The sequence below is a fragment of the Aythya ferina genome (assembly GCF_964211825.1).
Source record: "Aythya ferina genome assembly, chromosome: 18".
In the NCBI taxonomy this organism is placed as follows: domain Eukaryota; kingdom Metazoa; phylum Chordata; class Aves; order Anseriformes; family Anatidae; genus Aythya; species Aythya ferina.
Window position 1 is genome coordinate 12,087,969 of NC_140317.1, and position 22,444 is coordinate 12,110,412.

The 22,444-nt window shown below is 68.3% G+C and overlaps 3 protein-coding genes across 10 annotated transcripts; 2 read left to right on the plus strand and 1 right to left on the minus strand.

The window, feature by feature from the left end:
- Positions 1–130: 130 nt before the first annotated feature.
- On the plus strand, positions 131–10,897 carry FAAP100 (FA core complex associated protein 100). 8 transcript variants are annotated; one of them, XM_084492662.1, is made up of 13 exons: positions 132–296; positions 649–804; positions 933–1,053; positions 1,137–1,230; positions 3,434–3,625; positions 4,400–4,518; positions 4,739–5,736; positions 6,507–6,657; positions 7,314–8,086; positions 8,435–8,571; positions 9,444–9,560; positions 9,956–10,042; positions 10,138–10,897. In XM_084492662.1, the coding sequence occupies exons 2-13, from the start codon at positions 657–659 to the stop codon at positions 10,261–10,263; spliced, it is 3,063 nt and encodes a 1,020-aa protein (XP_084348788.1). In that variant the 5' UTR covers positions 132–296; positions 649–656; the 3' UTR covers positions 10,264–10,897. The 8 variants fall into 8 exon arrangements, 7 of the variants coding, with proteins under 7 accessions (XP_084348788.1, XP_084348785.1, XP_084348787.1 ...); XM_084492659.1 differs by having other exon boundaries at positions 680–804; XM_084492661.1 differs by having other exon boundaries at positions 707–804.
- A 585-nt stretch (positions 10,898–11,482) lies between these two features.
- FSCN2 (fascin actin-bundling protein 2, retinal) lies at positions 11,483–14,391 on the minus strand (the record flags this gene model as incomplete). The annotated part of the gene is made up of 5 exons (XM_084492554.1): positions 11,483–11,688; positions 11,791–11,958; positions 12,038–12,159; positions 12,277–12,433; positions 13,569–14,391. The coding sequence occupies 5 exons, from the start codon at positions 14,389–14,391 to the stop codon at positions 11,483–11,485; spliced, it is 1,476 nt and encodes a 491-aa protein (XP_084348680.1).
- A 3,230-nt stretch (positions 14,392–17,621) lies between these two features.
- ACTG1 (actin gamma 1) lies at positions 17,622–20,744 on the plus strand. The gene is made up of 6 exons (XM_084492671.1): positions 17,622–17,712; positions 18,062–18,192; positions 18,362–18,601; positions 18,911–19,349; positions 19,503–19,684; positions 19,804–20,744. The coding sequence occupies exons 2-6, from the start codon at positions 18,070–18,072 to the stop codon at positions 19,945–19,947; spliced, it is 1,128 nt and encodes a 375-aa protein (XP_084348797.1). The 5' UTR covers positions 17,622–17,712; positions 18,062–18,069; the 3' UTR covers positions 19,948–20,744.
- The last annotated feature ends 1,700 nt before the right edge of the window (positions 20,745–22,444 follow it).

Sequence of the window (22,444 nt, forward strand, 5' to 3'; positions counted from 1 at the left end):
AAAAAGAAAAAAAAAATGAAAAAAGAAAAAAAAAAATGAAAAAAGAAAAAAAAAATGAAAAAAGAAAAAACACCTGAAAAAAGAAAAAAAAAATGGAAAAAAAAGAAAAAAAAAGCACCTGGCCCCCCCCCCCCCCCCCAAGCTCAGCGCCGGGCCGGGGCCGCCTGTTTGCAATCAGCGCCGGGCCCCGCGCCAGCCCCAATCCTAAAAAAAAGGGGGGGGCCGGAGCCGCGCACGGCCAGAGCTCGCCGAGCCCAGCGGCCGCCTGGTTTCCCCCAGCGGGGTCCCGGTTGCAGGTATGGGGGAGGCCGAGCAGCCCCTCGTGCTGCGGGGGCCACGTGGTGGGTTTGGGGTTGGGGTTTGGGTTTTGGGGTGCGACGCCTCCGCCCTCATCCCGGGGGGTGTTGGGGACGCGGGGCTGGCAGCGGGAGCGGGGCTGGAGCGTCTGTGGTGTTACTGGGATGGACTGGGAGCTGCGGGGCCCAGCTTGGGGTGGGGGAATTGCGGGGTGGCCGCGATCCTATAAATCCTGGGATTGTTCCCCTGTGGGGTCTGCCCTGTCCACAAGGGTTTGGGGCTTTTGGGGACGTCCCAGACCGGGAGCTGCAGCGGGGATGGGCCCCCACTGTGCTCCGGGACCCCCACCAGGCTGTAGGATGAGGGCTGCTCGCCCCTATAGGATCCTCCTCGCCCTGTCCCGACACAGCCCCATGTCGCGACTTCTCCCCCTGCTGCTCCTGGCAGCCCTGAGCTGCGCCACGAAGCCGAAGCGGCGCCCGGCGGCGTGGGACGAGCGAACCGACGGTAACCCCGAGCCCCCCACCCAGCAGCTTCGAACCCATGGGGTTGAGTTGAGCGCAACCTTCCCCAGACCCCAAAGCTTTTGGGGTCGGCTTTTTGGGGTCCGTCCGGCATCGCCGCCCTCCCCGCAGTGGGCACCAAGGGCTGCGCCAACCTGACGGTGATCCTGGACAACTGGAGGTTCGCCATCACCTCGCAGCTGCGCAACCTCCTGCTGCGGGACCACCACAGCGTGCTGCCCGACTACGGCCGGTGAGGGGCCAAAAGGGGGGCACAAAATCCCCCCTGGGGGGGCTATGGGGTCTCGCAGTCCTTCTAAGCGACCCCCCCTACAGGATCCGGGCGCTGTCGGGGGCGCTGGACGGGCTGTACGGGGAGCTGAGCGCCCTGAAGGAGCGGCTGGGGCGGCTGTCGGGGCGTTTTGGGGAGGTGGAGGCCTTCGTGGAGCAGCTGCAGAGGGCGCGGGGGGGGCCCCGAGGAGGGGGGGGGCAAGGCTCGACCCCAAATAACGCCCGGGGGGGCACGCGAGGGGGTCCAGGGTTTGGTTGAGGGGTAGGGGGGGGAAATGGGGTGTCCGTGAGGGGCTGGAGGGGGGATTGGGGGGCTGGGGGGGCACTGGGGTGATGGGGGCGGCACGTGGGGGGGCACCAGGGGGCACTGGGGTGTCCCCAGGGTGCTGGGGGGGAACTGGGATACTGGGGGGGGCACTGGGGTGGCACTGGGGTGATGGGGGCGGCACATGGGGGGGCACCAAGGCATTGGGGGAGCACTGGGGGGGGCACTGGGGTGTCCCCAGAGTGCTGGGGGGGCACCGAAGTGCAGGGGGGGGCACTGGGGTGTTGGGTGGGATACATGGGGGGGTCACCGAGGTGCAGGGGGGGTCAGGGCCTGTTTGGGGGAGGGACACCGGGGTGCTGGGGGGGCACCGGGGTGTGTCCAGGATGCTGGGGGTGGTACGGGGGGGGCACCAAGGGGCTGGGGGGGGGAACTGGGATACTGGGGGAGGCACCAGGGGGCACTGGGGTGTCCCCAGGGTGCTGGGGGGGGCACGGGGGGGGCACCGAGGTATTGGGGAGGTACTGGGGTATTGGGGGGGATACGTGGGGGGGGCACTGGGGGTGCTGGGTGGGACACATGAGGGGGCACTGCGATGCTGGGAGGGGGTCGGAGCCCGGTTGGGGGGGCCCCGACCCCCGGTTGCTTGTGGGGGGGGCACCGGGGGGGCTCCGTTCCCCTGTTCGCGGTGTGGGGGGGGCTCTCAACCCCCCCCTCCTTAATAAACCCACTGCCTCCAGCCCCGTGTCCTGGCTCCCTGCGCCTGTCCCCGACCCCCCCCCACCCCCGGTACCGGACCTCCCCCCCCCCACAGTGCCCCCCCCCCCACTTTGGTGACCCCCCCCCCGTCGTCGCTTTACGGCCGCTGTCGCAAACTCCCCGCCCATTGCGGCGGGCGCCGCGCAGCCGTAAAGCGGAGCCGCCCGCGCCCCCCGCCCGGTACCCGCAGCCCCGCCGGGAGGCGCCCGGGGGGCGGGGGGGGGACGAGGTGGGGGGGGGGGATTTGGGGGTGGGGGGGGTCTGGGAGGGGATTTGTGGTGTAGGGGGGTGATGGGGGGGGAGATGGAGGGGTCTGGGGGTGGGGGAGGTTGGGGGTGGGGGGGTAATGGGGGGGGTCTGGGGATGGGGGGGCGATGGGGGGGGACTGGGGGTAATGGGGGGGTGATGGGGGGGGATTTGGGGGATGGGGGGGATGATGGGGGGGTCTGGGGGGTGATGGGGGGGGTATTTGGGGGGTGGGGGGGGGATGGGGGGGATTTGGGGGCCGTGGGGGGGGTCTGGGGACTGGGGGGGGTGATGGGGGGTATTTGGGGGTGGGGGTGTGATGGGGGGGATGTGGGGGGGTCTGGGGGGGTTTTGGGGCTGGGGGGGGCAGGGGGAGATGGGGAGGGGGGATTTGGGGTTGGGGGGTTAGGGTGGGGGGGGCTGAGCTGTGATGGGGGGGGTCTGGGAGGGATTTGGGGCTGGGGGGGCTGGGACTGGGGGGATTTGGGGCTGGGGGCTGGATGGTGGGGGGGTCAAGAGGAGATGGGGAGGGGGGAATTTGGGGCTGGGGGGGTTGAGACTAGGGGGATTTGGGGCTGGGGGGGTTGAGACTAGGGGGATTTGGGGCTGGGGGGGCTGGGACTGGGGGATGAGGATTGGGGGGATTGGGGATAATGTAGGGGGGATTTGGGGCTGGGGGGGCTGCAAGGTGAGGGCGGGGTGGGAGGGATTTGGGGTGGGGGTATTTAGGGCTGGGGGGGCTGTGTTGCCTTGTGGAGCAACAGGGGGGTGGTGCTGGGACAATTTAGGGCTGGGGGGTGATGCGGGGGGAGATGGGGCTGGCAAGGGGGCATTTGGGGTTTGGGGGGGAGCTGGAGGGGGGGGATTTGGGGCAGGGGCTTGGGGTTGCTGTTAGTGGGATTTGGGGGGGTGCGGATGGGCTGGGGCGACTTAGGGCTGCCGTAGGGGGGATTTGGGGCTGGAGGGTGGGCCGTGAGGGATGGAGCTCGGGGTCACCGTGTCCCCGGGGTGGGAGGGGGGGGGATGTATCCCCACCAGCCCCCCCCCCCTGAGCGCCGTCCCCGCGCCCCAGGCCGGCCGTGGTGGTGGTGTCGGCACCATGGCGCACGTGTGCCCGCGGGTGGATTACCTGGCCGGCTTCTGCTGCCCGGTGGGGGGGCTGGTGGCGGGCAAACCCCGCGTGCTGTGCCACGACAACGAGATCTACCTCTCCAACGGCACCGAGTTCGTCTACGTCTACGACCAGGAGGGGAAGGTGCTCAAGGTCAGGCTGCCCCCCCCCCCCACCACCACCACCACCGGGGACCAGGAGGCTCCCCCTGCTCCGGCACGGCTGCGGGGATCCCGGTTCTGCCCCCCCCCAGGGGATCCTCACTGGGGTTTCTGCACCCTAAACCCGGCTTTTATGGGGTGTAAATGAATTTTTTGGAGCCCCTGGGCCCTGCTTACCCCGCACCGAGGCTCTTCCGGGGGTACGGGGGTGCCGCTGTCTGCGCTCCCCCTGGCTGGAGATTCATTAATTTATTTACTTATTAACTTATTTATTTAATTTAATAATAAATTTATTAATTTAATGATAAATTTATTTATTATTCATTAATCTGGGGGCATTTCCTCCTTGCTGACGCCCCTCGCTCCTCTCCCCCCGGCGCCCCGCGGTGCTGAGTTCTGCGCAGCTGCTTTTTTTTTTTTTTTTTTTTTCTTTTTTAATCCCTTCTCATTGTCATTTCTAAGAAAGCCGCCACGGTAGGATCGGGGTTTGCCTCCTACACCGTGCTCCTTCCCCGGGGAGCAGCTCGTGCTCCGCGTTTCTGTTTCCCTTCCCCTCGGGGAGAGCGAGCCGTGCCCTGTCCCCGCGTGCAGCCCCCCAGCACCTTGTGGCAGGCGAAAAATTCCTGGAAATCGCCCACGATTGCACGAGCAGGGGATCCCTGCTTTAATTTGAGGTCATTTTGGGGCTGCCCAGGAGGAAACACGGCCCCATGGGCACCCGGGGGGGCCCCGCAGGCGGCGACCTCCCCTCTGCTCCCCCCCGCAGGCGGTGTACCGGTGCCCGGACCAGGTGTGGCACGTGGAGCTGCTGCCCCAGCCCCGGCAGCTCTACATCCTCTGCGCCCACAGCGGGATCTACTGCGTGGCCCTGGAGCAGCAGAGCAGGTGAGGAGAGCACCACAGAGCAGCCCCGAGCCCCCCCGGGCACAATTTGGGGCTGTTTGGGGCTGTGCCCCCCGGCTCCCTCCGGGCTGCTGCCCTCACAGCAGACGCTAAAATCCGCGCTGTGGGGAGCTCCTTCCAAGGACCGGGGCGAAAAGCGGCCAAGAGTGGCTCTGGCTTCTCCCCGTGCCTTGGCTCAACGCCTCTGCCTGCTGGCCCAAAGGTTGTCGGAGCAGACGGAGGGCGACGGCCAAGAAAGCGACTGCCCTTCGGGCGTCTTCCCCGTCGACTCGGACGCCTGCATCTTCCCGGACTCCAGCCTCTGCATGTTCACCCTGCTCAACGCCTTCGTCGTCACCCTCTCCCAAGCCCACGGCAAGTGGTGGATGAAGCTGCACGAGCTGCCGCGCCCCGAGCAGGAGAGCCCCCGCTACCGGCAGGTCAGCGAGGTGGGCTTCTGCCCCGGCCCCCCGCCCGCAGCCCCGGAGGACGGCGCTCCGTCACGCTTCCTGCCCGTGCTGTGCTGCGCCTCCTCCCCGGGCACGGCGGGCTCCGGAGAGGGGCCGTGGTGCTCGGGGGGCTTTGTGCTGGAAGAGCCCCTCTTCAGCTTGCTCTTCGGGATCGACGCGGCCATGCTGGAGTCGCCGATGATCCTCTGCGGCTTCCCGGACGGCCAGCTCTGCTCCGTGCCCCTCAAAGCCCTCAGCTCCTCGCCTCCCGCCGACGGCTGCCACGACGTTTCGAGCCCAGACCCCCCGGTGAAGATCCTCCACCACCTGGAGGAGCCCATCGTCTTCATCGGCGCCCTGAGAACGGAGCGCAGGGCGGCGGAGGACGAGGAGGAGGAGGAGGAGGAGGATGAAGAAGAGGCCGAGGACGAGCCCCTCTTCGGCGCCGCCGGCTGTGACTGCGTGGTGGCCGTGGGCCACTACGGCAAGATGGTGGCCGTCAAGGCCGACCAGCGCCAGGAGGCCACGGTGCCGGAGCTCAGGGAGTATTCCTTGCGCGGCCCCATCCTCTGCGCCGCCTGCGGCAGCGGCAGCCGCATGTACTACAGCACGCACTCGGACATCTCCGCCGTCGACCTGGACTGGGTGGGCGACTCCTCCGACCCCGAGGACGCCGAGAGCCCCGGCGGCGTCCTGCCTCCCGTCCTGTCTCCGGCCAGTTTAAGTATCTGTAGCGTCGTGGCCCTTTCCTTGTCGTCTCGGGCGTCCGAAGGTACCGCCGGCACGGCGGGGAGCGCGGCGGGGCTGGGGGTGGGATGGGGCCGGGGAGCTGCTCTCATCGTGGGCCAGGTTGGGCTCTGTCCGCCCGTTTTTGTCAATTCCCATGGTTTTTGGAAGTGGTTTCTGCGTGCTCGGAGCAGCCTCTCCTCCCCGCCTGGTCGTGGTTTGTCTCACGTGAGGCTCTGCGCCGCCGTGGTGCTGCAGGAGGCCGCCAACCTGTGAGGGTTTCTGCGAGGACCTGGCTGTCCCTGTTGGGTCCCTGCACAGAGGGGAGCGTGGGGACACCCAAAGGTGCTGCAGGCGCAGCTGCTCAGAGCCTGCAGGCGGTGCTCCTCCTGGTGCCACCCCGGGGTGCAGGCAGTGCACGGTGCCCAACCACGGTCTGGGCACGGAGCGAAGCGTGGTGCTCGCCTCCTCCTCCTCCTCCTCCGAGCACAGCGAGTCCCTCGGGCAGCACGAGGAGCGAGCAGGGCCAGGACAGGCGAGCCGTGAGGATTTTGCAGGCATCTCACAGAGCTCTGCCACCGGGAACCTGCGTGGCAGCGTGCCCCGAGCACCCAGCTCCTCCTGCAGCTTCCACGGGCGAGCACTTGGGGTGGTGCTGGAAGCACGGCTGGGCCCCGGGCAGCGTGGTGGGGACGGGGCAGGCAGGAGGCAGCCCCTGCCCCTGGAGCCGTGCGTTTTGTGGGCACTCTCGTGGTCCCCATCCCTTCTCCATCGTGTCCCCTCAGCCCCTGACCCGTGCCCGCCTCTGTCCCGCAGGGGAATCGGAGCTGCTGGCCCTGTCCGCCAAAGGCCGCCTCATGACCTGCGACTTGTGCAGCCCCGAGGACGCTGACGTGGAGCTGACGCCCGCCGAAATCGGCCGGAGGATCAAGCAGCTGCTGTCCGGGATAGGCAACACCTCGGAGAGGTACAGGGCAGGGCTGTGCCCTCCTGCTGACGCATCCCGAGCCCCTCCCCGGGCGCCCCGCTGGGTTTTTGGCCATCGGCTCCTGGCTCGGGGAGTTGCTCGCCACATCCCCTGCGGGAAACAGCTCCGACGTTTACCTCTCCCTGGGCGCTTCCTGCAGGAGGCTGCCTGGGGAAGCCCCCAGCCTGGGGAGAGTGCGAACAGTTTGGCAGAGCCCTGCCTGCTGCCCTCGTTGCTCTCGGCGCCGGCAGCTCGGTGCTGCCGCGGGCGGGCTGGTGTTTACAGCCTCGGCGCCAGAAGGTGGGAGAGGCAGGGTGCCAGCGGCCCAGACGTCCCGCGGCTCCTGCCAAGCCCGCAGTCGCAGGCAGGGCAGACGCGTGCCTCAGACCTCTGCGGCCATCTGTGCGCGGGGAGGAGGCGCAGACGAGGCCCCCCCCTCTTTGCAGGGGGATTCCCGAAGCTCTGAGCGGGATCTGTCGCCCGCCGCGCGCTGCCCCGACGCTTCCCATCGCTGGGGGCTGCCACCCGAGGGCTGTTTTTGGGGTTTCACCGGCCACAGCCCCACATCAGGGTCCACTGGGGTGCTGTGGGTGTTTGGGGGTGCCCCAGCCTCCATCCCTCTCGCCGTCTCAGCCCTGGCGCTTTGTCCCTTGCAGAGTTTCCTTCCTGAAGAAGGCGGTGGACCAGAAGAACCGAGCTCTGGCCAGCCTGAACCAGGTGATGAACGTGAGCGCGGCTTTGCTGTCCAGCCAAGAAGGCCAGAAGCCCATAGCTTGCACTGTCACTGCCAACTGGAGCTGCCTCCTGCTCCGAGATACCGTAACCATCTCCTGCCTGCTGGAGAACTGCAGCGAGTACAGCCTGGAGCAGGGCTGGACCCTGTGCGTTCAGCTCCTGGCCAGCCCCTGTGCCTTAGAGGAGGAGTCCGCGGATTCAGCCACCACCTTCACCTTCCCCATCGACCAGCTCCTCCCGGGGAACAAGAGGGAGCTGACGCTGCCCCTGGGCTCTGCCGCAGACACCAAGCTGGACCTGCCCCTGACCATCTCCTGTGCCCTCTACTACAGTTTGCGGGACATCCTGGGCAGCGGCTCCGACTCCTCCGAGGCCCTGGACGACCTCCTCCCCGACGACTCGCCCATCCTGTCCCCGGACAGAGAGGGGATCTGCCTGCCCCTCAGCGAATGCACCATTGACATGCTCCAGTGCCTGCGTTTCGAGAGCAGCCCCCCCGGGCCGGACGCCTCCCCGCCGGCGGCTGCGCTCCCCGCGCCCCCAGACCCCGTGGAGACCTTCCTGAAAGCCTCCGGGGAGCAGACTGAGCCCGGGGAGCCGAAAGCGGGGGGAGAGGGGAGCCTGCCCCCCTCGGCAGCCTCCATCAGGGTGTCCTCGGAGCTGCTGAAAGCCGCGCTGAAAACCTCCAGCTCAGGTGGGTGCCGCCTGCAGGGAGCTGCCGGGGTGGGTGCCGGGGAGGTGCGCTCGCCTTCCAGGATGGCACGGGGGGGTCCCCAGCCCCTTTGCTGGCTGTGGGAGCACGTGGCAGCTCCTGGGCTGAAACGTGGCCGTGGTGGCAGCTGCATGGCCGAGCTTGGCGGTGGGGGGGAGCTGTTTTTGGGGTCCCCAAGCCCCCGGCGTGGCAGCAGCTGCAGGCGCGGGCTGCACCAGGCGCTCGCCGCTCCCCGCTGCCCGCGTGGCTCCGGCTTCAGCCCGGCTGCTGAGCCCCAGGGAGGGCGAGCAGAGGCGTAACAAGCTCGGCTTTCTCTCCTTCTGTCCCCAGATGTCCCGCTGAGCTGTGCCACGCTGCGCTGGCTGCTGGCTGAGAACGCCGGGGCCGAGGCTCTGAGCAGCGGGGAGGTGGCGGCGGTGCGCGGCGCGGCTCCGGACGGAGGCGAGGTGCAGCTGCTTGTCCGAGAGGCAAGGACGGGGTTAGCCCTGCAGAGAAACACCCCGGGGCCCGTCCCACAGCCCCTGGCTCCTCGTGGGGGAGCAGGGTGATGCCCCGGGCTGGCTGGCATCCCGTGGGTGCGCCGCGTGCCGGGCTGGAAGGGCTGTGCTGCTGCTCCCCCCCCTTTCCCCAACCCTTCCCCAAAGCTCCTTTGTGCTGCTGTGCTGCGCTGCGCCTGCAAAGCAAGGGGAGAGCTTGGATTCTGGGCGTAATCCTGATCTGCTGCAATTTTCCTCCCCTCTAATGCAAAAATCTGCCTCAAAGTGTAAAGGAAAAGCTCTGACTGCTGCCCAGCTCTCCGCTGCGGCCAGACAGCCCTCCGGCAAGGGGCCCGTGCGTGCTGGCAGTGCCCTGGCTCAGGCTGATTCACACTCGAGAGCACTAACACTGCCAGCGTGATCAGCGACAGCATTAATTCTGCTCGGGCTAAGCCTGCTGGATTAAACCTGCCGGGGTGGCTGCCTGCATCCCATCAGGGCACAGGCGTCGGGGTCGCCCTCATGCCCGTGTCCAGCGCCGGTCCCAGCAGGGCTCAGGGAGCACCCAAGGGCTCAGCTGGAGCCCAATGGGCACCGGAGCTGGGCGAGCACCCCTCGGAGGGGCTGAGCAAGGTCTCTGATGCTCTCAGCACGGCTGGCAGCATCTCTGGCTGCTGCTGCGTTTGCTTGTGCAGGTCTGGAGAGCAAATGAGGGGCGTGCAGAGAGCAGGGACGGGAGGAATGGCAGCTGCTGCTCGGGGCCCAGCCCGCTCTCGCTGTCCCAGCCCTATTGCCTGTGGGGTCCCGGAGCCGCCCCCTCCCCTGGCACTGCTGTGCCCAGCGAGGATTTGTTTCTCCCCCAGGTGGCCATGAATGACCTGAGCCCAGCGGGCCCCATCCAGGCGGTGGAGATCTTCATGGAGAGCCCGTCGCTGGCCGACATGTGCAGGATGCACCACGCCGTCATCCGGCGCATCCAGGTACCCCGAGCTGCGGGGCCGTGCCGCTCCCCCCGTGCCCCCCAGTTCCCCCCAGACGCAGCCCCGGGGTCCCCAGGCAAAGCCGATGCCTTGGGGCCAAACCCTCGGGGCCCAGCTGGGTGCCTGGGGACGGTTTCTCTGGCACCACCGTGTGGCAGATGAGCCCGGTGTCACGCTGGGCTGAGGATCGGGACCCTTTTGGACCCCGCTCCCTTCCCAAGCCGTGGTGTCGGTGCCCCAAATCCCCGGGTGGCACCTGTGGGGTCGTGCCATCCGCCCCATGAGTTGTCCCATCTGCATGGCCGTGCCGTGGCCGGGTTGGGGGGAGCTCCCTCCTGCCCTGGGCTCTTTGTTCCCGGAGCTGCCCCCCCCCAGCAGAACCCCTCTCCCCGCAGGCGCTGGTGCTGGAGCAGGCGGCGCAGGGCTCGGGCCCCCCCGACCTCCGCATGCAGTACCTGCGCCAGATCCAGGCCAACCACGAGGTGAGCCACAAAACCTCCTTCCCTTCCCCGTGCCTCATTTTTCCACCCCCCCCCGAGGCTTTTCACGCCCCCCAACCTCCCCGTTTCCCTCGCAGATGCTGCTGAAGGAGGTTCAGTCCCTGCGCGACCGGCTGCCCCTGGGCGAGGAGAGCGCGGTGACGGCGGAGAAGCTCCTGCAGGTCTACAGGCAGCTGCGCAACCCCAGCCTGGTTCTGCTGTGAGCAGCGGGGGCACCCAAGGCACCCCGGACCCCCCCCCGGGGGACAAGAGGGGACCCCCAAATTGGGGCAACGGCGGCGGTGCCGGGCGGGTTGTGTGTGTGCGTGTTTCGTGGTCGTGTTTTGGGCAGCGCCGAGGGCGCGGGGCTGCGGCGCGGTTCCCCCCCTGGGGAGGTGGGGAGGGGGGGGCACCCGGCGGCAGAGCAGGGGGCTTCTGGGCTGGCCCGGCCCGGCCCTGCCGTCCCCCCCCCCCACATCCCACCCCCTTCACCCCCCCCCGGCAGCCCCGGGGCCGTGCTGTCTCTCGTGGGGTCGTTCTAGCCGTGGTAGTTTTAGCGCTCTCCCGGTGGCTGCGGTGCCGTGCCGGGGGCTGTGCCCCCCACCCTGCGCCGCCTCGCCTTCCAGGAGCAGGACAAGCAGGGTGCCCCGGGGGAGGGGGAGCCCCCCCCCCTGTTTTCTGCTGGGCAGGGGAGAGGGGGATTTTGGGGGTTGTTCCGCTCCCCCCCCTCCCCAGTTCTGTTTCTAGAAATGATCTCGTATCTCTGTGGTGGAGCAGCGGGGTTTGGCCCAGGTCGTCCCCTGCGTGCTCCGCTGTCTGTAACTCTGTCGTCTGCCATGAAAACGATCGTGCCGCTCAGCCAGAATCCTGTCTCTTCCTTTCCATCCCCTCGCCACACTGTGGCCCCCTCCTCCTGTGCGCCCCACGGCACCTGGGGGCGCTTAGGGGGCAGCTCTGCAGAGCCCTGCAGCCCCTCGGCACCCCAAATCCCAGTTCCGTTGGTGTGGGTCTGCTCGGCTCCATCCCCAGCTGCCCGTGTGGTGTCCCTGTACCCCTCTGCCACCACCTGCAGCAACCCCAGGTCCCTGCACGCTGCAACCAGCGCAGGATCAGCCCTGTATGGGGGCACTGGGGCTCCCCTGGGGCAGCAGTCCCCTGGTTATAGGGTCACTGGTACGGGGCAGAGGCAGGATCCCGACCCGCTGCGCCCTTGCTGTGGGAGGCGAAGGAGGAGACCTGGCCCTGGTGCAATCCAGACGCATTTTAATGCCACGAGTACAGGGGGGTTGGGGACACAGCTGCCACAGACGATGCCACCGCCGGCTCTGCCACCACCCTCAGCCTGCCCAGCTCTTCCCGGCCACCCCATCCCCGGGAGCAGGGTGGTTTTGGGGCCCCCACGGTGCCGGCGCCCCGGCCACCCCGTCCCCAGCGCCCGGTGGCTCAGTACTCCCAGAGCGTGGCCCGCAGCACCAACTCGCTGTCGGCCCGCAGGGTGCCGGCCGGGTCCCCCCGCAGGTAGCGCCCGTTCTTCCCTTTGATGGCCACGCGCCCGCGCTCCCGGAACTCGAAGAAGAAATCCTCGGAGAGGTCCCCGTCGCTGCAAACCGCCCCGCTGCTCGCCACGTACCAGAACTTGCCCCCCTGGCCTGCGGAGAGCCCCCGGGGACCGTCACCGGGGTCCATCCAAGCCATCAGCAGCCCCCTGCCCACCCTGTGTCCCCCCACCCCCCCCAGGACCCGCCACCCACCTCGGATCTGGTAGGCGCCGTCGCTGAAGCCCACGTGGAAGACGTCGTAGACGGAGCGGTTGGAGTCGAGCAGGTTGGAGCCGCGGTGGTAGCAGACGAAGCCGTGCTCGCCCCGCAGCACCAGCATGGGCCGGTTGATCAGCTTCAGGGTGAACTCCTCGTCCTCCCCTGCGCGGGGCTGGTGTCAGCGGGGTGGGGGCCCCTGGCTCCCACCGTGCCCTCCCCCCAAAAAAAAAATATCACTCACCCACGGCATCGCTGACGGCCGCCAGCTGCCCGTTCCTCTTGGTGCAGACGTAGCGCCCGTTGCTGGCGCGCAGGGCCACACGCCGCCCGCGCCACTCGATGTCGAACATGGTGTTGGCACCGCTGGCAGCGGGGCGAGAGCATCAGCAGGGGTGGCCCCGACCCCCCCCCTTCCCCCCCATAACCCCTTCACCACCTCCCCACCACCACCACCACCACCACCACCCGGCCCCCACTCACACTTCGGTGGCCACGGCCTGGATGCCCCCGTGGGCCACCAGGGTCCAGTAGCTGCCGGCGTTGGTGTGCAGGCTGCACTTGTTGGTGTCGCGGTCGATCTGCAGCTGGAAGGTCTCGTGGTTCAGCTCCTCGTCCTGGTTCGCCGAGACGTTGACGCCTGCGGGTGGGGGCAGCTCTCGGTGCGGGGCCGGGACCCCCCCCCCAACTCCCCAAACGGTGGCCACGTGCGTGGATGATCCCCGGCTGCCTTCCCCCCACCCCTCCCAGGGTAAATCTCTCTGCAAACAATCGTGCTAATTGGGCTGGTTAATCAGCTTGGGGCTGTGTCCATCTGGTTGGCGCCGCGGCGCACGGCCCCTATTTATGGCCCCCCACCGCCGTCACCCAGCCCTAAGCCGCTTGGCACGGGGCAGGCGCTCCCGGTGCCGCGGGGACAGGGGGCAGCCAGGGCCACAGCGCGGCCACCCCTGGGGACCCCCGGGGGTCCCGGTCCCATCCCACGTCCCCGGTGTCCCAGGTCTGCGTGGGGATGTGTAGGGCCGGGGGGCATGCACGGGGCTGTGGGTGCAAATCCCTCAGAGAATGGTTTGGGGTGGGAGGGAGCTGAAAGTTGTTCCTATCCCACTGGGTTGGGCTGCCCCAAATCCTCTCAGCCTGGCCCTGGGCGCCTCCAGGGATGGGCACCCGCAGCAGCTCGGGGCCGTGCCTCACCGTGGGGTGTGGGTGCGCCCCCAGAGCGCTGCGCAGAGCCCCCCCCCTGCACGTGGTGCGTGCCGTGCTGCAGAGCTGTGCACACACAAACAATTTGCACACATGCACACGCGTGCAAAGAGCCCTGAGCACGCACACGGGCTGCGGGGCTGGGTACGTGCACACAGGTTTGGGCTGCGCAGAGCCGTGCACCCCTAAGCACACGGGCACTCGGCGCTGCACACGCATGAGCTGCGTGAAACACGCCTGCAGCACACCGCACGGAGCCCTGCACACGCGTGTGCACACCGAGCCCTGCACAACCCCACTGCTGAGCCCCCCCTAACGGGCACGGTGTCCCCCCCAAGCAGGGTCCTGCACCCCCCGACAGCCACAGGTCCATCGTGTCCCCAGGGTGGGAGCAGCCGGACCCTCACCAGCTGCTGCGGGGCGTCCCCAGGCAGGGGCAGCGCCGTGGGGATGTTTTTGTAGGGTCTCCTCCCGCAGCAGGGGTGTCCCTACAGGGCTTGGGGGTGCTTTTGGCTGAGCCGATCCCAGGGAGGGGAGGGACCCCACCGTGCCGAGGCCGGGGCAGCGCTTACCCTGCCGGATGGAGACGAATCTGCCGTTGGCCGCCGTGAAAACCACCTGGGGGTGGCTCTCCTCCAGGTCGAAGAGTTCGTCTTTGCCCGGCTTGGAGCTGCGGCCGGACTTGAGGGTGCCGGTGGGCCCCGTGGGCGCCAGGTACTTGCCGTCGCAGTCCTTGAAGGCCAGCTTGCCCGCCTTGAACTCCAGGGTGTAGCCGGTGCGGGCGCCGGGCTCGGGCACCAGCATGCCGTCGCAGCGCAGGTAGCGCTCGTCGGCGGTGCGCAGGCTGTACTTCTTGTCCTGGAAGCAGAGGGTGATGAGGGCGTCCACCCCCCAGGGCAGGTTGCTGTCGGTGGCGATCTCGTCCTCGTGGGCGCTCAGGTGGGCGTAGCGGCGGCGGCTGACGCTCAGCAGGTTGGCCTGGGGGTGCATGGCCAGGTGCACGGTCCAGAGCTCGCCCTCGGTGACGCTGGGGGCGAAGCAGGACAGCCGGTCCTCCCGGCCCCCGAAAAAACGCCGGTGAGGCTCCGACTGCAGCGCCCAGCGCCCGTCCGACTGCGTGATGATGCTGAAGCGCTCATCGCGGCCCGGCTGCTCGGCCTCGCAGCGCACCTTGCCGTCCTTGTCGGCCCCCAGGTACCGGCCCAGGTGGCTCTTGAGGAAGACGACGGAGCTGTCGGCTTCGTCCTGCTCCAGCGTCCATATCTGCTTGCGCTTCAGGCTGGGGGCCGAGGCGTTCACCTTGTAGCCGAAGCTCTCGGCCGTCAGGTAGCGGCTCTCGCAGTTGATCAGCCCGAACTGGATCTTCAGGACCTGGTGGATCCCATTCGTTGGCATCTTCTGGTGGGGGGGCGGCCCCGGGGGGCTGCCGGGGGCTCCCCGGGCGTCGCGGCGGGGACGTCTGCGCTGCCGGCTGCCGCCGCCGCACTGGCCCCGCGGCTCGGCACGGCACGGCACAGCGGGGAGGGGGGGGGGCCGGGGGTGGGCTGGGGGCCGCGGGGCGTCGAATTAGGCGCAGGTAGGATTACAAAACCCGGCCAGATCACCGAGGCCGGGGGAACCCAGAGCGGGGCCTTCGCTTCCAGCCCCGAGGGGAGCGGCAGCGGGCGCCCCAGCAGCCCCCGGCCGGTTCCTTGGGGTGCGCGGCCCCTCCAGCACCACGGCCCCGCTGTCCGGCTGCGGTGCCGAGGGTGGAAAAGTTGGGTGGGAACCCGATCCGGGAGCGGGCCGGCGGATCCGTTCCCCGCGGGCTAAGGTTACCGGGCTCTCTGATTCAGCAGCGGGTCACCTCCAGCCGCGCCGCCTCCCAGCCAGCCCCTTAAGCGCCTTACAATTAGCCAAGGCATTTTGATTAGGTTAAACCTTTTATCCTGCTTTGGGGCCCTCGGCCTCCATCTGTCCTGCGGCCCCAAATCCCTCCCGGCTGTAGGGGTCACGCAGCCCCTTGGTTGTGATGGGACGGGGCTGGGGGGCGCGCGGGGACCCCCTGCAGCACACGGTGCACGGGGCCCTGCGGTGCTGTGGGGTCCGCTTGGGCTCCCCATGGGGGGACAAGAGGGGACAGGGCATGGGGACCCCCCTGCTGCCACCCAAGGGACCAGGGGACGGGCTCAGCACCCTTCGGGCCGGGACACCGGGTCCCCAGCACCCAGCACCGGCTGCGCACCGGCACCGCGCCGCTGCGGCCTCCATCCACCCCCCCCCCCCCCCCCCAGCTCCGGTGTCAGCGCGGCGGCGAGTTATTGTTCCCGAAAATAGGTCCCGGGGATTGTTTGCCTCATGATTTTTTCATGGCGGGGTGTGGGGGGGGGATATAGAGGGAGGGGGGGGGCCAGGCTGGCGGCCCCCAGCCGCTGCCTTGGGTTACCCGAGCTGCCCGGCGCGCTGTAACTGACCCCCACCGAAACGGAGCCGGGTTGGCTTTCGGGCTGGGGGGGGGGGGTGGGGGGAAATGGGGCAGGGTCCTGTGGGGTTGGGGGCTCCGGGGGGGGGCACCCCAGGGTGCTGCTGGCTCCCCGTGAGTGCCTGGTGCAGGATCCCGGAGCTGCGTTTGCACACGGGGGGGCCCCCTCCCCAAAATATCGCTCCCATGGGGTGGGGGGGGGGTCCTGCCCCACGGGCACCCCGGGGGTGGGGGCTGCGGATGGGGGTGGGTGGGGGGGAAGAAAGGGGAGGGGGGGGCGACATCTTGCGCAACACCCCGCCGTCACCGTGACAACGGGGGGGGGGCTGGCGCTGTCACCACGGCGACAGAGCCTGGCGCAAAGGCTGGGGGGGGGGGGGGGGGGGGGGCACCGCATCACCACCGCGGGGACCTTCGCCCGGGGCTGGGGGGGGGAAAAAAGGGAGGAGGAAAAAGAGGAGGAGGAGGAGGAGGAGGAAGGCGCACAACGCCTTCCTCCTCCTCCTCCTCCTCCTCCTCCTCCTCCCTTTGCCCCCCCCCCTCCCCGGGCGAAGGTCCCCGCGGGGGCGGTTTCGGTGCGGGGCGCGGCCCCCCCCACACACCCTTAACCTTCCCCCCCCCCCCCCGCCCCGTTCACGCCCCGGGTGCCCGGCAGCAGCTCCTTCTTTGGGCACGAAGGCAGCGCCCTTGGGTGCCCCGTGGGTGCCCCGTGGGTGCCGCCAGCCCCACGGGGCAGGGCGCGGCCCCCCCCCCCGGCACCCACGGGTCCCCTGCGCACCCAGCGCCCCCCCCCCCCCCCCCAGCCCCGACACCCCCACGACAAGGACACGAGACCCCCGCAGCCCCCCCCGGGGACACCGTCCCGCTGTCCCTGCTGCCGGCCTTGGGGACAAGACCCCCCCCCCCCAAAAAAAAATCCCAAATCCCAGCCCCTCTGGGGGTCCCCAGGGTGCCAGCCCCGCTCTGCGCCCCAGCACCCATCTGTAGGGCTTGGCACGGGCTGGGGGGGCTCAGCACCACCCATGGGGCCCCCCCCAGCCCCCCATGGTGCCCCCAACCCCCGGCACCCCCAGCCCAGCGCGGGGGGCTCGGGCACCCATGGGTGGCACCGTCCCCAGGTGGCGGTGACGGGGGGGGGGCAGGACCAGGCCTTGGGGTGTGACAGTGCCAGACATGGGGGGGGGGGGGCACGGCCAGGCCTGGGTAGAGTCGGGGGGTGAATGGGGCTGGCTGTGGGGTGAATGGGGTGGGGGTGTGCCTATAGGGTGGGGGTGTCCCTACAGGGTGGGGGTGTCCCCATAGGGTGTCCCCATAGAGTGTCAGTGTCCCCATAGTGTCCCCACAGGGTGTGGGTGCCCCTGTAGGGTGTCACTATAGGGTGTGGGTGTCCCCATGGAGTCTCAGTGCCCCCCACAGGGTGTCCCCATAGGGTGTCCCCATAGGGTGTCCCTCCAGGCTGTCCCTATAGGGTGCGGGTGTCCCTATAGGGTGTCCACACAGAGTGTCAGGCTGTCCCCACAGGGGGTGCCCACAGGGTGTGGGTGTTCCCACAGGGGGTGGGTGTCCCTATAGGCTGTGTGGGTGTCCCTATAGGGCGCGGGTGCCCCCCCAGGCTGCCCCTATAACCGGGTGCCCCTATAACCGGGTGTCCCCATGGGGGGGGTGTGTGTCCCTATACACTGTGTGTGTGCCCCCATAGGGTGTCCCCACGGGGTGTGGGTGTCCCTATACGCTCTGGCTGCCCCATAAGCCGCCCCCACGCCCTATGGGTGCCCCCATAGGGGGTGTCCCGCAGGGGTCGCCCCCCCCCCAGGGCCGCCCCCCAGCCGGTGCCCGTTGCCCCCAGCCCTGCAGGAGCAGCCCCGGGGCCTGGCACCGCCGTGGCCCCCCCCAGGTCCAGGTCCCGGTCCCGGTCCCGGTCGCCCCCCCCCTGCCCGGAGCCGCCGGGGTCGCCGCGGCCGGGCCGGGGTCGCCGCCCCCCCCCCCCCCCAAGTTATGCCCCCATGCAGGTTCCGGGGTTCCGCGGGGCGGGGGCAGTCCCGCCAGGCTCCCCACGTGGCCGGGCTGGCGCCAGCCAATGGGAGCGCGTGTTTCGGAAAGATCTCCATATATGGCGATGTTCTCGGCCGGGGGGGCGGGGCCTCCGCCCCCTGGGTATAAAAGCGCGGGGCTGGCAGCCGGGCGGTCTCACTCGGCCGGCGGCAGCGGACCAGGCGGCACCGCGCTCCCCAGCTCCGCCAGCAGCAACCCCGCAGGTACGGCCCCGACCCCCTCCTGGGGCCTGCCGGGCCTCGCCGCCCCCTCCCCGGGGCTCCTCCGCTGCGGGACCCTGCGGGGAGCGAGGGGGAGAAACCGGGCGGGAGAACGGGGGGGGAGGGGGGGCAGCGGGAACCCAACCGCCCCCCCGCGGGGGGGAATGGTCTCGCCCAGCGGAGCCCGCCGTTGGGGTGGGGGGGGCGGAGGGGCGCGGCGCTGATTGGCTGCGGGAGGGGGTGACGTCACGGAGCGGGAGATTCGAACGCGGAGGGCGGGGGGGGAGGGGGCTCCCGGTGTGTGTGTTTGGGGGGGGGGGTCCCGGTGTTAACGGCGCCGCCCCGCCCGCAGCCCCCGCCATGGAGGAGGAAATCGCCGCGCTCGTCATCGACAACGGCTCCGGCATGTGCAAGGCCGGCTTCGCCGGGGACGACGCCCCCCGCGCCGTGTTCCCGTCCATCGTCGGCCGCCCCCGGCACCAGGTAGGCGAGGGGGGGTCATAAGGGGGTCGTGGGGGGGGGGGTCCCGGGGGTCGTGGGGGGGGGGGTCCCGGGGGTCGTGGGGGGGGTCCCGGGGGTCGTGGGGGGGGTCCCGGGGGTCGTGGGGGGGTCATCGGGGTGCTGAGCCCGTTTTGTGTCCCCCCCCCCGCAGGGCGTGATGGTGGGCATGGGGCAGAAGGACAGCTACGTGGGCGACGAGGCGCAGAGCAAGCGCGGCATCCTGACCCTGAAGTACCCCATCGAGCACGGCATCGTCACCAACTGGGACGACATGGAGAAGATCTGGCACCACACCTTCTACAACGAGCTGCGCGTGGCCCCCGAGGAGCACCCGGTGCTGCTCACCGAGGCGCCCCTCAACCCCAAGGCCAACCGCGAGAAGATGACGCAGGTAACCCGCCCCCCCCCTCCTCCCCACCATCTCTCACCTCCGCCGGCCCTCTTTTTGTTGTTCTGGCATCTTAAACCTGAGTTTATTTTTTTTTTTCTCCCACCATTTTCAGGGTTCTGTACTCCTGGCATTTCTTCCCTGACGTCTCAGGTTTCTTTCGTTTGTGTTTTCTGCCTGCTTTCTTTGCTTTTTCCTTCACACACCAGTTTTTTTTTTTGCATGTCAGCATGTGTGTTCTAACACGGGTGTGACTGGCCTGGCTCCTCAACCTGGCATTAATCCGAAATCTCTTCTCTCCCTGCCTCCCAGATCATGTTTGAGACCTTCAACACCCCGGCCATGTACGTGGCCATCCAGGCCGTGCTGTCCCTGTACGCCTCCGGCCGTACCACCGGTATTGTTATGGACTCCGGGGACGGTGTCACCCACACCGTGCCCATCTACGAGGGCTACGCTCTGCCCCACGCCATCCTGCGCCTGGACTTGGCTGGCCGCGACCTGACAGACTACCTCATGAAGATCCTGACAGAGAGAGGCTACAGCTTCACCACCACGGCCGAGAGGGAAATCGTCCGTGACATCAAGGAGAAGCTGTGCTACGTCGCCCTGGACTTCGAGCAGGAGATGGCCACCGCTGCCTCTTCCTCCTCCCTGGAGAAGAGCTACGAGCTGCCCGACGGGCAGGTGATCACCATCGGCAACGAGCGGTTCAGGTGTCCAGAAGCCCTCTTCCAGCCATCCTTCCTGGGTAGGTAGGGGTTGGAGCAGCCCTGCAGATGCTGTGCCACTGTGGTGGGGACTCGCCGTGCTGTGGGGGGAGCTGTGGGGCGAGTTGTGGGGCTGGTGTGGCTGTGATAGATGCTGCGTGGGTGCTGACCTGCCCCTGACTCCTCCTCCCTAGGCATGGAGTCCTGCGGCATCCACGAGACCACCTTCAACTCCATCATGAAGTGTGACGTGGACATCAGGAAGGACCTGTACGCCAACACGGTGCTGTCCGGCGGCACCACCATGTACCCCGGCATCGCCGACAGGATGCAGAAGGAGATCACAGCCCTGGCGCCCAGCACGATGAAGATCAAGGTAAGGAACTCAGCAAGGTGGTGCCCCTGTCCCCTCCCCACGGCAGGGGGAGCTCGGGGCTGGGGGTGGGAGGAGCAGGAGGGGAAGGCCGGGCGGCTCTGACGGCTCTCCCCCTGCAGATCATCGCCCCGCCGGAGCGCAAGTACTCGGTCTGGATCGGCGGCTCCATCCTGGCCTCGCTATCGACCTTCCAGCAGATGTGGATCAGCAAGCAGGAATACGACGAGTCCGGCCCATCCATCGTCCACCGTAAATGCTTCTAAACGGACTGCTAGCAGGTGCGCCGCATCTGCTGCATGAGTTGTCTCACTAGTATATGTTTGCCCAGGCAAATCTATACACCTCATGCTAGCCTCATAAAACTGGAATAAGCCTTCTTTTCAAAAGAAAACTTGCCCTTGGAAAGTCTGTACCTGATGTTAGACCAGTGTCGGCACTGGCTGGCCGAGCTGCCACCCGATTTGATCCTTGTAGCCAAGTTCTCTGTTCCCTCGGTGTCCACCTTAGCGCAATAATACCCTGTACAGATCTGCTCCAGCCTGGGGGCGGGCGCCTCGGGGGGAGCCTCGCGCAGCTCCTGCCATACTGACAGCGGCACCGCGGGCGGACAGATGTGTACAGGGTATTGGGAGCCAGGCTTCCAGTCCACCCAGTGCGGAGTATTCCAGATTTCGTGTAGAGGCTGGTAGGAGTCCATCCAAGAACCCACTTCTGTTGCTGCCGTTCTAGCAAGGTCGGGAAACATATCTGCATCCGAGCCTTACGAACCAGTCCGCATCCTCCTCCCCTCCCCGTCTCCCAGTAACCATCACGGGGCTGAAGTTACTCAACTTTGAGTTGCTGAAACTTTGCATTTACACCTGTAAATTTATGCATTGTTTAATTTATGTAAGATTTTTTTTTTTTTGTACGTTGCCTTAATGTTTCTCTCTCTCTCACATGACAGTAGGAAACCAAAATTTGTAAGTCATCCGAAAGTTGAGAAAAATTGTAACGCCCGACAACACGTCATTGTGTAAGGAAAATAAAAAGAAAAAAAAAAGCGCTGCAGTAAAACTCCCCCCCCGTGCCTCGGAGTGCTGTGATGGGGGGGCTTCGAGGGGGGGTGGATTTAAAAAAATAAAAAGAAAAAGAAATGGGGTGGGTGAAGGGGTCCTGGGGGAGGTTAAAATAGGGTGGGGGTCGATTTGGGGGGTGGCTGCCTCGGTGGGGGGGGTCAACTGCTGCCAAGTTCATTCATGAGCCCCCCCCCAATGGTGAGGGTTTGATGCTGGGGGGCTCCTGATTTGCCCCTGTTCCCTTCCCTGCTAATTACCCAGTTAATTGGGCTGCCCCGGGCCAGGCCGTGCTGCTGGTGGGGGCTGCTGGCCGTCCGTCTGTCCGGCCCCGCTGCTCCCCCACCCCTCGAGCTGCCCGTTTGTCCACCCCCCCCTGGTGTCCATCTGTCCGTCCACCCGTCCCCTCGTGCCCAATCTGCCCGTCCATCTGTCCGGCCTTCCCCGCAGCCGTCTGTCCGTCCAGCTGCCCCCCGCATCCGTCCGTCCATCTGTCCCTACGTCTGTCCGTCCTCCCCCCCCCTCGGCAGCCACCTGTCCGCCCCCCCCTCCCCACATCCGTCTGTCCGTCCTGCCTCCCCTTCACCCAGCTGTCCGTCTGTCTGTCCGGCTGTCCCTGCAGCCCCCCCCATTCCCATTCCCCTTCCCCTTCCCCCCCCCCCCCGGGCTTTTGTCCTCCCTGCCCCTCCCCACCCCTGCCGCCAGCCCCCTCCCCAGCTGTCCGTCCGTCTGTCCGGCTGTCCGCCCCCCCAGGCCGGCCGCGAGGGGGCAGCGCCGCTCCGCAGCACCGCGGCTTGGCTCAGCCCCAGCTCAGCGCCCCCCCCCCACAACCCCCCCCCAACCCCGGGTCACCCCCTGGGGCCTCCCCCCCCACCCCAAGGACCCCTCCCCTCACTCCCTTGTGCCCCCCCCGCTCCACCCGTTGCCCCCCGCCCCCCCCATGAGCCCCCCCTGCGTGCAACCCCCCCCTCATTCATTGCCCCCCCCCATTAATCCACCCCCCCGTGCCCCCCCTGCACCATTTGGTGCCCCCCTGCCCCCCCCGCCCCATTCATTGCCCCCCCCTCATTTACCCACCCCCTCTGTGCCCCCCCCGTGCCCCCCCGCACCACCTGGTGCCCCCCCATTGCCCCCCCGCAATCCCCCTGCCCCCCCCATGCCTCCCTCCTGCCCCCCCCCCCCCCATTCATTGCCGCCCCCCCCCCCCATTCACGGCCCATTCATTTCCTGCCGGCAGCGCAGGGGTTAACCGCGCCCGGGTGGCGAGAACAAAAGGGCTCCCCGCCAGCCAATGGGCGCCGGGCGCTGCCCTCTGCTCCCCTCTGATTGGCTGCGGCGCGGCCAATGGCGGGCGGCCGCTGCCTGTCCGTCTGCCCCCACGTGGGGCGGGGAGCGCTGCGGGCCCGGCTCCCTGCGGCCCCCGCCGCCCCTCCCCCACCGCCCCTCCCCCACTGCCCCCCGCTGGGGGGGGGGGGAGGGGCGGGGCTGGGGGGGGCCTGGCCGGGTCCCACCGCGCCCCTCCCCCCATCCTGCCCCCCCCCAGGGCTCCTGCGTCCCCCAGCCCCCCCTGGGTGCCCCCATCCTGCCCCCAGCCCCACCCTTGGGTGCCCCCAGACCCCCCCGGGTGCCCCCAGACCCCCTTTGTGTGCCCCCATTTCCCCCCCCCCACCTTAGGGTGCCCCCATCTCCCCCTGGGTGCCCCCAT

Excerpts from the sequence above, each read along its gene's own strand:
- ACTG1 (XM_084492671.1), top strand. The coding sequence starts at position 18,070 with ATGGAGGAGGAAATCGCCGCGCTCGTCATCGACAACGGCTCCGGCATG. Across the intron at positions 18,602-18,910 it reads ACCGCGAGAAGATGACGCAG|ATCATGTTTGAGACCTTCAA; the intron begins GTAACCCGCCCC and ends CCTGCCTCCCAG. Across the intron at positions 19,350-19,502 it reads CTTCCAGCCATCCTTCCTGG|GCATGGAGTCCTGCGGCATC; the intron begins GTAGGTAGGGGT and ends CCTCCTCCCTAG.
- FAAP100 (XM_084492660.1), top strand. The coding sequence starts at position 615 with ATGGGCCCCCACTGTGCTCCGGGACCCCCACCAGGCTGTAGGATGAGG. Across the intron at positions 3,626-4,399 it reads AGGAGGGGAAGGTGCTCAAG|GCGGTGTACCGGTGCCCGGA; the intron begins GTCAGGCTGCCC and ends TCCCCCCCGCAG. Across the intron at positions 6,658-7,313 it reads ATAGGCAACACCTCGGAGAG|AGTTTCCTTCCTGAAGAAGG; the intron begins GTACAGGGCAGG and ends TGTCCCTTGCAG.